The following is a 12926-nucleotide window of genomic DNA, read 5'->3' on the forward strand; positions in this document are numbered from 1 at the left end:
ATAGCTCAAGAAGTATCTGAGGTTAGATTAGAACCCAGATGCTGCTGACTCCAGAATTGGCTCTTTCCACAGTGCTACCTAGTTGCCTCTGTCAGTATAGTTTTTGAAAGAGAACCCCACATTTAAGGTTCAATCTCTAATTTGTTTTTTCTTTAGATTTAATTGAGGACTAGTTAAAAGGATTAAGAATCCTAATTCAGCAATGTTATCTGTCTTCACTAGCATGACTACTCTGAGAATATTTCAATAGGATAACGATAGTTTATTTTTTAAACCAAATATTCCCTGTCCCCTCCTGACAATTTTCTTCTACTCACCTCTGGCTAACCATACCCCAGGGCTGGAACCCCTGTGCTAGATGCCCTCTAAGATCCCTCTAGATCGAACAGTTCTTGATTCTACTAGATCTAAAATTCTGGATGCTTAAGGTCTGCGTTCTGTTGGTTTTTCAGCTTTATGGGTGTTAAAATGGTATGGGGACAGGGCAGCTAAGTAGCACAGTGGTGTCAGGAGGACCTGGGTTCCAATAGACCTATCCTAGCTGTGTGACCCTGGGCAAGTCACTTAACTTTGTTTGTCTAGCCCTCACCCTTCTTAGAGGTGTTACTAAGACAGAAAACAAGGGTTAAAAAAGAAAAAACGGTATATGAGAAAGAGAGGAAGGAGAGTTTATAGAGCTGGATGAGACCTTAGAGATCATCTTAATCTATGGCTTCTTAATTTGGGGTCTGTGGACATGTTTCCCCCTCCAAGAAGTACATAGACAGATTTCAGAGAGTCCATGAACTTAGGTGGGGGTGGGGGGAGTACATCTTTATTTCAATAGAATTGGTTTCCTTTGTAGTTCTATATATTTTATTGTATGCATTTAAAAATGTTTTTCTGAAAGGGCTTCACCAAAGGTCCATAATGCAAAAAAATCAATCGATTGATTGATTGATTGATTAAGGTCTCCTGATCTAATCCAACCCCCTAATTTTACAGATGAGGAAACTGAGGCTGAAAAAGGTAAAATGTGGTACCCAAAGCCAATAAGGAGGAGAACTGAGAGTCTCACTGAGGTCTTTGGGCTCCAAACCAAATATTTCTCCCCTGGATCGTTATTCTTGACCCCAGAATCACACACATTCATGGATGGTTCTAGCTTCAAATGCCGAGTGGTGCCTACAGGCCCACATTCCTCCCTGCCTCCTCCTCCTTTGGATGGTCTTCTAGTTCTTCTTATAGGAGGGAAAGGGGCGGAAGACCGTGAGCAGGGACCTCACTTCCCCCCTCTGCCCCTAAAAATTGGCACTTTCTTCAAATGGACTTTGAAAAGAGTTGGAAAAGTTATGTTTCCTCGGCCTGAATCGTGACCGTGTCTTGCTGCAGGTTGGAGAAGTCGAGCCAGGTCCGCACCGTCTCCAGCAGCAACTTATTCTTCAAAGGGAGCCGGTTCCGATACAGGTAAATAGTGACAGTAAGTAACCGTTCATGGATCTCTTTTCAGACCCTTCTCTGAGGGGCAGACGCTTGGGGTCCCTCGCCCTGCCAACAGAGAGGCTTCCGCTGACAGCCCCCATTTTTCACCTTCGTTATTCCGTCTCTGGGTTTCCAGGGGAGCTTCGGGCGCTTTCTTGCCTTTCGGTCCTTTGTTTGAGGGCCCAGACCGACAGGCCCCTTCTTTGGTCTGCCATTTTCTGCGCTTTCTAGGCTCTCTCAAACATTTTTATAAAGGAGTCCTTTAGCTGCTGGAGATTTAAATACAACCCATAAAATAGTCCCTGCTTTCAGAGAGGGTACCATTCTGCTGAGGGAGGTTTTTGTGGCTCAGAGACAGCTTCCTACCATAAGCCCTGGACTTGACATCAGGAGGCAAGAACTCCAATCCTACCTCGCTAGCTGGGTGACCCTGGGCAAGTCACTAAACTTCTTTCTGCCTCCCTTTCTTGGTAGGCTTGATCCACCTCACTAGGCTTGAGAGGTAGCTACAAGGCCCAAATGAGTAATTGATTTAAAAAAGGGGGGGGAGTTATTTTTGTGAAGTGCAATATAAGTGTCGGCTAGTATTGGGGGTTTGGATGTTTTGTTTGGGCTCGACCTCTCTCTTCTGCTTTCCCAGGGACGTCCCCTGGCATCACCACGTGGCCCCTTTGCATACAACCCTGACTGTGGCAAGGATAAAGGGGGGGGGAAGCACCTCGTGCTCGTTCTGGCGAGATGGGGACAGCAGTGCTCCGACCCAGGCCTTTTAAGGGTTTTTTTTCAGTTCTTGTTGCCGTTTTTATTCTCAAATTGCTTTCAGTGGTCGAGTGGCAAAGGAAGTGATGGAATCTAGCGCCAAGATCAAAAGAGAGCCACCAGAAATACACAGGTGAGGGGAGCAGGGGCCCTCCCCTCCCAAGCACCTGGGGGGGTGGGGGGCACAAAAGCCGGGGGTCCCGGATCCCCTCCTCCTCACACCCACCCCACGAAGGCCCCCGAGAAAGAGGTCCCACCCGCCAGAGGCGAGGCAGGTTCTGGCTAAACTGTGCGGCATTCCCAGAAAAGGCCCAGGAATTCCGGTCTTCCTGGAAGAGGGAGAGCACGCCATGGTGTTCCCCCTCTGTGGGCATCCAGCGTCAGCCAGTGCCCGAGTCATAGACATTCCACACGAGCTGCTTGGGTGAAAACTGTCTAGAATGAAAGGATCAGCCTCGAGGCGTCCCTGACGTAGGTTGTCTCCAGTCATGGGACAGGCCGGACATGAGGGGAACCCAGAGCAGGAGGCCCCAACCTAGGGGTGCCCAGAGCATGGTCCGGGGGAGAAGATGGGGTTCCTTTCGGAAGTGCATAGCCCGGGAGCTGTCAGCCTGCTCACACAGCTGGTCCAGGTAACGTTTTCCGGGGTGCCCGGAGCCGGGAGCCCAGAGCGCCTCACAAAGGGCCCGCCTGCCTCTCTTAGAAGGCTGGGTCACGGCCCCCTCCTGGGGGTCTGAGGTAGGGCCTTTTCCAGAGCCCGGTTCCCTGCCCCAGGTGACAACTTCTAGTGTTCTATAAGTACCCCAGAGCCAGTCTCTCCAGGTGTTATGTTCCTGCCGGGCCAGGCTCGGTGCCAGACTCTAGGGACACAGGCATCCCCTGCTTCCAGGGAGCTTGCCTTTATCTAAGAGAGACAGTGAGCGCCTGTTAGGACATAGAAAGCCTGCTGGTCGTGGACACAGAAAGAAACAGAAGGGAGGGAGGGCACGAAGAGCTTCCCCCAGAAAATGGGGCCTCAATTGCAGTCTGGGAGGGAGAGGAGGAGGAAATGCTTCCCATGGACGGAGAACGGTGGGGAGGCGCAAGAGGCAAGCTCAGCCCGACTGCAAAGGGGGGAAGGAGGGGAAGGAGGGGGACAACATCCAGCAAAACTGCAACGAGGGATTAAGGCCAGATGCTGAAAGACTTTCCAGAGGAGTTCTAGACCCAACAGGAATTGACTAGTGTGGGTACAAAATTGCCCCGAGGAGAGGTGGAGCCTGAAGCGACTTGGGGCCTTCCCTGTGCATTTGTCTCGGACCTGAGCCCAGAGAAAAGCAGGCCAGGCCATTCTAGCCCATAGGTAGCTAACTGGGTCTCCCAGGGCAGCCCCCTAACCCTGCTGGTCTCCGTTTCCCCATCTGTAAAATGAGCCGAAGGAAATGGCAAACCACCTGCCGGTATCTCCGTATCTCCGCTGGGAGAACCCCAAATGGGGTCACAAAGAGTCAGAAGTCTGAAAAACAATTGAAAATTCGAGCCCCAGCCACAATCCCTCCCGGCCCTTCCGCCTTTTTTTGCTCCGGGATTAACAGGTTCTCCTCCCCCCCTCAGGGCCGGAATGGTTCCCAGCCGGAGCTGCCCTTCCATCACCCACGGGCCCAGGCTGAGCAGCGTCCCCAGGACCCGCCGAAGAGCCGTGCACATCTCCATCATGGAAGGTGAGGCTCTCCTGGGGGCGGTGGGCATCTGGGGCGCGCCTCCTGACGTGGCTCAGGAAGAACGGGCGGAGTGGGGAAGGCCAGGGCTCACGCAAGCGGGCTGGTGCCTTCCGGCGCCCGCATCGGGGCGTTTTCCTGGGAGGCCCCTTCCAGATGCAGAGCCCGGGAAGCCTGCCAGGATTTCTCTTTTGAGCCCGTGAGCGCTTCTTGCTTTTCTGAAAACGGGGTGTGTCATCAGAAGCAGCTCCAAGTCTCCCTCAGAGGAATGAGACCCCCGTGATGAAATATTTGTTAAATGACTATAATCTGCCAGACCTCTGCGAAATGTTTAGGAAGAAGGAGAAAAGGCCTTGGACGATCAAGGATGAAAACTACCCCGCAACGCTGGGGAAAGGGGTGTGAGTGTCGGTCTGCCCCCTCCCGCTTCCATCTTTGTGGAGCCAAATAGAATAAACGGGGGAAGTCCTTTTCCTCCTCGGATCAAGTGTTCCAGGCCCAGGGATAGGCCCTCCCACACGGGGCTTTGGGATCTGGTTCATTCTGGGAAACTGAGGACCACCCAGCGATGAAGGGCGCTAATGGGACGGTCATGTGCTCGGCTCATTCCAAACACTGCCTTCACCCCGGGCTTCACGGCTAACGCCGTCGAGAACCAGCTTGTTCCTGTGCGAGCTCTTCTGTCCTCCCTTCCACCGATCGGCTAGATACCTCCGCCAGACTCGTGGCTCAGATAAGGAAGGCCTTGAATGCCTCCCAACGGCTTCCAGGACAGAAGGCTGCTGTGATGTGGTAGAAAATGCACACGTGCAGGCCAGAGAGGGCTACTGCTGGGTAGTGGGAGTCCCTGCGGGGCCAGCAGGATCCTCTTCCAGTCCTCCTTGTGGCTTCTCAGAGGCAATGGAGCACGAGACCCGCCGCTTTGTCTAGAATGACTGGCGGAGCCTGAGTTCCGAGATGCTCAGCAAGTGATTAGTTATTGCGCCACAGCATCTCTCATGAGGCAGAACTGTGAACTGATACCACCGTTTTGGAGAACAATCTAGATTTGTGCCCAAAGATTTCTAAACTATGAATCCCCCCCACCTTTTTTAAGTGTGTAGTCTTTTTGAAAAATTTTTAATTTTTAAATATTTTTCTATGTTTACATGATTCATTTTCTTTCCCTCCTCCCTCTTCCCAGAGCCAACAAGCAATTCCAGTAGGTTATATAAATGTACACTTGATACCTATTTACTATGGATACATTTTGACCTAACAATAATATTATTGGGGGTTTTTTCTGAAGGTGATCAGAAAAAAGGGAAAAGAACCTAGATATTCTAAAATATTTATAGTAGCTCTCTTTGTGGTGGAAAAAACCTGGAAAATAAGGGGATGCCCATCAATTGGGAAAAGGCTGAACACGTTATGGCATATGATTGAGAAGGAAGAAATGACAAGCTAATAAATTTAAAATATGAAAAGAGCTACATGAAATCATGAAGAGTGAAATGAGCAGAACCAAGACAACTTTATATACAGCAACAGAAATATTGTTTGAAGAATGACTTATACATGTCTGCCTCTAGGGAAGCAACTGATAAAAAGAAACAAACAAGATATAGTTTTATATTTATTTATATGTATATGCATATATATATATATACCTTTTTTTTGGGTCAAATGATGCCACCCTCTTTAGTATGGGGAGAGGAAGGAAGGAGGAAGTTAACTGGGGATTTTAATGAAACAAACAGATAAATGAATTTTTTTAAAAAGAGATCATCTGCTACATCATAGAGGGATTTCTATATCTGAAGAGGTTGAGAGATCCCTTTTGAAATTATAGATTATTTCAAATACTGAAGTAAAATATGACATATAAGTTCAAAGAAAGGGCTTTGGATAAATATTTCCATGGGTTCAAATTGCTCACCAATTTGTGAATACAGGGATTTAAATAGAACGGCTAGTCTGAGCTCCATCCACTGCAAAATGGAAACAAGACACTATGTAGCTCAGTAGTCAATCTACTTCTGATACTTAATAGTTTTGTGATCATAGGCAAATTCCTTAACTTCACTGATGATGTCTTCTCATTTCCAAAATGGAAATGATAACAACTGTGGGTAATGTGGAAGAAAAATACTTTACTTTGCATTTTGGGCACAAGCCTACTAGATAATTTCATTGATCAGCTTATTCTAATTCTAAGCATATCTGCTTAGTCAGAGAAAATCCAAGGGACAGAAATCCTGCCAGTCTTTGCCAGAGAGAAGTCATTTTCAATCACAATTTATAGCACAGCTTGGTCCTGATTAGTGCAAATATTGGAACACACACACACACATACACACACAAAGCAGTCACATGTATTTTAATTTATACTATTCAAAATTATAATTGTGTAAAATACATAAATATGCAGTACATATTCAAATTCTACAACCAGTTTAGGGGAGCCATTCCCACTACTTAAGACCTTTTAAACTGCCCCCTCTAAGGGGGCAAAAATCCTACAATGAGTCAAAGCACAGAGGCATTTGGCGGCTAGGTAGCCCAGTGGATAGAGCTGAAAGCCTGGAATCAGGAGGTCCTGGGTTCCAATCTGGCCTCAGACACTTCCTAGCTGTGTGAGCCTAGGCCAGTCACTTAACCTTAATTGCCTAGCCCTTATTGCTCTTTTGCCTTAGAATCAGTAGTTATTGATTTTAAGACATGAGTTAAAAAAAAAAACAACATAATGTTCACATGATAGTTTAGGTATCAGTTTTGATTCGTCTAACATCAGACATGCATTGTACAGAATCATTTTCCTAAGCCACTCAATTCCGTGAAGGTTAGTAACTTTAATTAAATTCAGGCATCCCTGCTCTAAGTTGGTCGCCATGCCCATTCGTGTCCTAGAACCCTTAGTGTTCTTTCTTAAATTTGTGCCGTTTCCTCTTAGAAGTGGTTAGGTCTTTGGCAAAGAAAGATAAGGAGAAGAGTTCAGTGTGGAAATTGTTTCAGAACTGAGAGTTAAAGAAAGATGGTCCTCCGGACGAGAGGGCCGTCCTATGGGAGGACCCCTCGTGGCCTTCCACAGCTCTACCTCAGAGGCTTGCTGGCAGGAGCAGATGAGATGTTTTCCGGATGTTGGCCAGGTGTAAAGCACTCTAATAATGTCGGTTATTGTCCCTGGTCCTACCCTAGGCAGGCATTTTATCCAGATTCTTATAAAGACAACCAGAAGCCCAGATTTGCCAGAAGCCAGAACATGGTTGTGGGTGCAACAGAGGACTCGAGCTTTAAGGCTCACAGTGAAAGGGGGGTTCTGAGTCCTGGCAAGCAGAGCGAGGGCTAGAAAGCACAGGCAGAATCTGGGCAGATAACTTGCTTCCTTTAGTCATGAAGAGAAAGGAAAATATTTGGGCTTTTAAATAGCTGAGTAAATACTATAAAAACTAAAGGGAGAAGGGGTTATTTCCAGGAGTTCTTTGGACACAAAACCACTCCAGGGCAGACGTCCCCCCGGAATTCTGCCCCAGGAACCCAATTGCTTCCCTTATTGTGAGGAACTGGGCGGGAGGATATGCTACCACCACAAAAGCACGGATACATCTTGTTGGGCTCAGACACCAAAGGCCAGATGCAAACCAGCTAACATCCCGAGGAACGAGTGGATGTTAGAAAATTGGGCTCTGGGCTCTGGGCTCCTCCGGGATTAACTGCAGTTCGAAAGTGGCTCATGGGGAGTCCAGGAGACCCTAGAGGGAGCCGGGGGGGGGGGGGGGACAGACAACAACTTCTGTTTTGCTGATATTCCCAGGAAGGGAACGTCACCCATCTGCCAGCAGCAAGGTCACCTGGGCCTGGCCAGCCTGGGGCGACTCCGTCTTCCTAAGGGTCAGGATGGCGGAGGACTCAGAAAATACGTCAGGAACGTGGACGAGGCATCCCCTTTCTCTGAGGCTGGGGCCCCTCCTCACGCTCCCCAAAGCCCTCCACCTTATCCTGCCCGGCTGAGCGACTCCACACACTTCGCAGGACAAACGGCGATAGCGTGGGGAGGTGGCTTAACGATATGTCTGGTTCCCTCCAAGATGATCCTGAATTAATCTGGAAATGTAGCTTTTCTAGTGAGTGATAACATCAGTTTTAAGTGAAAGGGAACCCAAAACAGAATCCTTGAGCTAAAGTCTGTCATGTTACCAGAAATGCCTCTCAAAGACTTTACGGGGGAATCCAGCGGCCAGGCCGGGGCGGACACGTGCCCAGGGAGCTCTTCTACTGGGTCGAGCTACTGGTCTGGGCCAATCCAAGCACAGCCTCAAACCAACTGCTGCTTTGCTAAAGAGATGTCATGCCAGCATTTATCTAAAATTGCCCCGTGAAGAAGCCGCCAACAGATCGCCTGCCTCTCCGGAGCCACCACGGCCACCTCCCCGGAGCCGCCCCTTCACATATCTGGGCTTCTGGTTGTCTTTATAAGAATCTGGATAAAATGCCTGCCTAGGGTAGGACCAGGGACAATAACCGACATTATTAGCGGCTCCCCCGTTCCCCAGCGGGCCTGAAGCAGGGACCGTCCATCGCCCGGGGATCAGCATGGGAAAGAGCCTGATAAAGATTCACACCAAAGTCCGAGTCCAGCTCCGGATGACCAACCACTGTCAGCGGCCCATGAGCGTGCGGATCCTGAGAGTGGGCCCCAGGCTGCGGGCCCAGCTCCTGGGGGTCGTGCCCCTGGGGACGGCGAAGGCCGCTACCGGCCCGGAGGACGGTCTGCGAGGTAACAAATGCCCCGGCCCCGGGCGCCTCCCTGCCGCAGACCCCTAGATCTCACCCAGGGAGGGCAGCCCCCTCTCCTGGTTCCCCTCCTCCTCCCCCCAGCCACCGACATCTGAGGATGGCCAAAGCCAAACCCTCCGGCCGGGGCTCGCCTCAGGCAGACAGGATGCCCTTACGTGGACTCCATGCCCTCCGGCCTCCCTTCTTCCTCCTCCTGCCCTCCCAAACCCGGCTGACCCTGCTGCCACGGCCCGCTGATCCACACCACTAGAGGCTTTGGAAGCACGAAGGGGCTCTGCTGCCCTTGCACCGGTCTGGGCACGCTGCCCTGGAATGTGCCAGGGGTCAGGCGCACTGCCAGGGACCTTCTGTTCCAGTCAAGCCGGGGGCGGAGGGGGGAGACGGAAGGAAGGGATGGGGGGAGAAGGCCAGGCCCACCCCTCGCTGCCCAAGCTGCGTGACCTGGAGTCAGCAAGAGCCACTTGGCCTCTGCCTTACTCCACTGGAGGAGGAAAGGGCCAGCCACTGGGGGATCCTTGCCGAGGACACCCCGTGGACAACATGGCCCAGGCGGCCGGGAAGAGCCGGGCATCACCACCGCCTGCCCTGCCTGCTTCCCAGAGCTGTGAAGATACCTGAGAGAAAAGATGCGGAAGTGCTTTAAATGGTATTAAATGGTGTGAAAGTGTGAAACACACCTGCTGGGAGCCCCCGCAGAGCCGGGGACAGAGGCTTTAGCTGTGGCACTTGGCCGAGAGAGTGAAGGTAGAAGGAGCCTAAGGGGCAGCCAGCTGGCATGGTTAGAGCCAGGCCTGCAGATGGGAGGTCTTGTGTTCAAATCTAGCCTGACACTTCCCAGCTGTGTGCCTAGGCCTTACCACACTTCTGCCTCAGAACTATACTTAGTATCTATTATAAGGTATGATAATGTTCAGAGCCCGGACAGGAGACGAGGCCGAGGCGGTCCCGCCCTAACAGCCTGCCTTTCCTCATCTTCCTCTTCTCTTATCCATCTTTTCTCTCCTTCCCAAGACCTTTCAGGAGCGGTTCAAGGGCTCGGTTAAGCCGTTCCCACAGGTTCTTCCCGTGGCTATACACAGTCACTCTTCCATCTGCCTGAGGAATAAGATTGTCCTGAAGGGAAAGTCCTGCGGATTAATAAAACGGACCAACAGCCACCGTGCCAGGCTAGACCCGGAGGTCTGCGTCCGTTCCCGGGTGGACTTTGGGGGGGGGTGTGATCCAGGACCCCTCGGGGCCGGGTCCCCATGCTGTGGCTGCAGAAAGCTGGGAACTGGAAGAGCTTCCCATGCAGCAGGGCCACCCGGGCACGGCCGCCAGACCAGGGCGACAGGGTGGGGAGGCTTCAGCACAAACACAGCCACTCAGAGCTGTTGGCCAGCTTTTTCAGGAGCCTCCTGATGGCACACTTGGGCTTCCCAGAGAGTCTTTGGCTGAGCCTTCCCCCAGGCAGGGCTCCCCAACGCCATTCCTCAAAGATTCGAGCCTGGAGAACTTTGGGTGAGGCTGTCCCTGTATTTTGCAGGGATTCCATGCTACCGTCTCTACATAACAGCTATCACCAGTAAACCAAGGGTTCACGGGGCTCCCTGTTCCCTTCTCCGCCATAGCGAGCCACCAGAGCCAGACTAGGCCCTGCCCTCAGATTCGACTGTTTCCTTGAGAGCCCCAGCAGAGCTCAACCTAGAGTGGATCCGAACCCTGGTGCCTAGACCTGGAGTGTCTCCAGAAAGGGCCCTTATCTTCAGTTTTCCCAGTCCCCGGGACTTTTCTTCCTTAAGTACCAACTATAGACCAGACACTGTACTAAGGCCTGAGGACCCGAGAAAGGTGAGGCCCGTCCCTACCCTCCAGGAGCTCACCGTCTAATGGTGGAAATAACCGCAAACAATTGTGCACGAACACGTGGTATACAGGATAAATCTGAGATAAACAGCAGAGGAAAGACACTGGGATGAAGAGGGACCAGGAACGGCCTCCTCTAAACGACAGGATTTTAGCTGGGACTTGAAGGAAACCAGGGAAGGCCAGAAGGAAGGTGAGAATTCAAGGCATTTGGGGACGATCAGTGAAAATGCCCGGGACCATGAACAGCCCATGTCACTAGGTGGCACAGTGGGAGAGGCGTAGGAATGGAAAGGCATAAGGGGGCTTCGGTCACGAAGGGCTATTTTCTATTTGATCCTGGAGGCCATCAGGAGCCAGCGGAGCTCCTTCATGGCTCAATGGCACATGGTTCGGAGTGGGCAGACTAGCAGGCTCTTGGAGTAATCTGTGCAGAAGAGGCAGAGAGCCTGCCCCAGGTGGTGGCGGTGGCAGAGGAGAGAAGGGCGCGCACTAGAGAGATGTTACAGAGGTAAGATCCCGTGTCTTGGTGACTGAGTTTGATGGACTCCACAGTAACAGGGAAATCTGGGGAAAGGAAACAAGCTCCGTTTTGGATCTGTTGAGTTTAAGACCTCTATAGGACATCCCCTTGGTGCTGGGCAGTAGGAGAGGTGAGAGCTGGCTAAAACTCAGAAATCATAAGCAGAGGATGGCTGGGTCCATGGGGATGGAGAAGATCACCAAGGGATAGAGTATAAATGGAGAAGAGGGCCAAGGAGAGGGCGATGCCCTGGGTTAGTGGGCATGACCTAGATGAAACTCCAGCAAAGAATGAACCAAGAGTGGGATTACAAAAGCACAGAGAAGGGAGTATCAAGAAGGTGATCAAGTGTCAAAAGCTGCAGAGGTCAAGAAGGAAGAGGACCAAGAAGCCATTAGATGTGGCAGTTAGATTTGGTAATGTTGGAGCAGTTTCAGAAGGGGGGAAAGAAAGGGGAGACACAAGAACAATATGGATAAAGATTATTTTCTCTCTCCCTCCCCCCCAACAGTGCTCAGTCCTGGGGCAGCTAGATGGCACAGTGGATAGAGCGTCAGGCCTGGTCAGGACAACCTAATCTGGCTTCAGACATATCCTAGCTGCGTGACCCTGAGCAGGTCATTTAACCCAATTTGCTTAGCCCTTGCCCTTCTGCCTTAAAGAGTTATTTAGAAAGAATGAGTTTTAAAAAAGAAAGTGCTCAGTACTGTTTCATTCAAAGGGCAGATGCTTAGACATGTGCCAGATCTTGGTGAAGAAAATGGACAAAGTGGGCTCAAGAACTAGGGGCAGCCGAGAATGGATTTTTTTCTTAGGAAATGGGGTGGGGAGGAGTTTGCTTCTACCACATCTGAGCATCCCCACTATCCAGCCCTGCCTCCTACCTTTCCAGTTCTCGTACATTTTACTCCCCAGCATGCACTCTGAGCCAGGGGCATTGACCCGGCTGTTGCATGGATAAGACGCTCCATCTCTTGGCTCTGAGTATTTTCTGTGGATATTCTCCATCCCTGGAAAGGTCTCCCATCTCTACTCCAACAACTGACTGCCCTGGCCTCCCACAAGTCGCAACTAAAATACCCGCTTCTACAGGAAGCTTCCTCAGCAGCTCCTCATGCTTGTGCCTTGCCTCTGTTAAGTATTTTATATTTATCCGGTACCTGGCATTTGCTTATAGGTTATTTCTCCTATTAGATCATAAGCTCACTGAGGTCAGGGATTGATTTTTGCTTTTTATAGCCACAGCACTTGGCACAGTGACTGACATATAGTAGACACTTAATGTTTGTTTCTGATTGAATAAATGAGCAGATATAGCAGCTGCTCCAGAATGTTTAATATGTCCTAGTATTTGCCCAGGATATTATAAATCCTAAAGAGCACCAGGAGCTTTGGGAGCTAATGATTCCCTATTAGCAAGAATTACTAGTCAAGACTCCCCTGACAGAATATTGTGGGTCACGAATAGGTCACATACCCTTATGCCCTAAGGAATGGGGAGATGGTTGAACCCTAAAAAGGGCTCACAGGGGTATAACCCACTTTACATCAGGGAGTGGTCAACTATTTTTTTGGTTTGGCAACCATTCTACCAGTTTCCTTATCTGTAAAAGGACAAGTGTCCACTCTTCCCATGAACAATACTGATAAGAGTAACAGTACTGGTAAGAGACTGTTCCAGGCTGATATGGGAATTGTTACTACTGTTCCCAGCATGCCATTTTAGTAAATACCTTTGCTTTGAGCTGGTCGTGTCCTTTGGCTGGCTCAAGGTAAGCTCAGTGCATTGGTGGAGGCTGTGAATTATCCTATCGTGTGTATCACTATAGTGTTAGGACTCCAGGCCCACCAAAGCCGCGGACCTG

General features: G+C 50.4%; 1 protein-coding gene across 5 annotated transcripts in view; it reads left to right on the top strand.

The window, feature by feature from the left end:
* Positions 1–12926, top strand: part of FRMD5 (FERM domain containing 5) — a 373507-nt gene that overhangs the window by 358428 nt on the left and 2153 nt on the right. For all 5 annotated transcript variants that reach the window (XM_044662173.1, XM_044662175.1, XM_044662172.1 and 2 more), the window contains 3 exons: positions 1372–1446; positions 2285–2353; positions 3814–3920. In XM_044662173.1, coding sequence (XP_044518108.1) covers positions 1372–1446; positions 2285–2353; positions 3814–3920 — 251 coding nt within the window. The remainder of the gene's footprint in view (positions 1–1371; positions 1447–2284; positions 2354–3813; positions 3921–12926) is intronic.

Source organism: Gracilinanus agilis, chromosome 2, assembly GCF_016433145.1.
Source record: "Gracilinanus agilis isolate LMUSP501 chromosome 2, AgileGrace, whole genome shotgun sequence".
Taxonomy (NCBI): Eukaryota; Metazoa; Chordata; class Mammalia; order Didelphimorphia; family Didelphidae; genus Gracilinanus; species Gracilinanus agilis.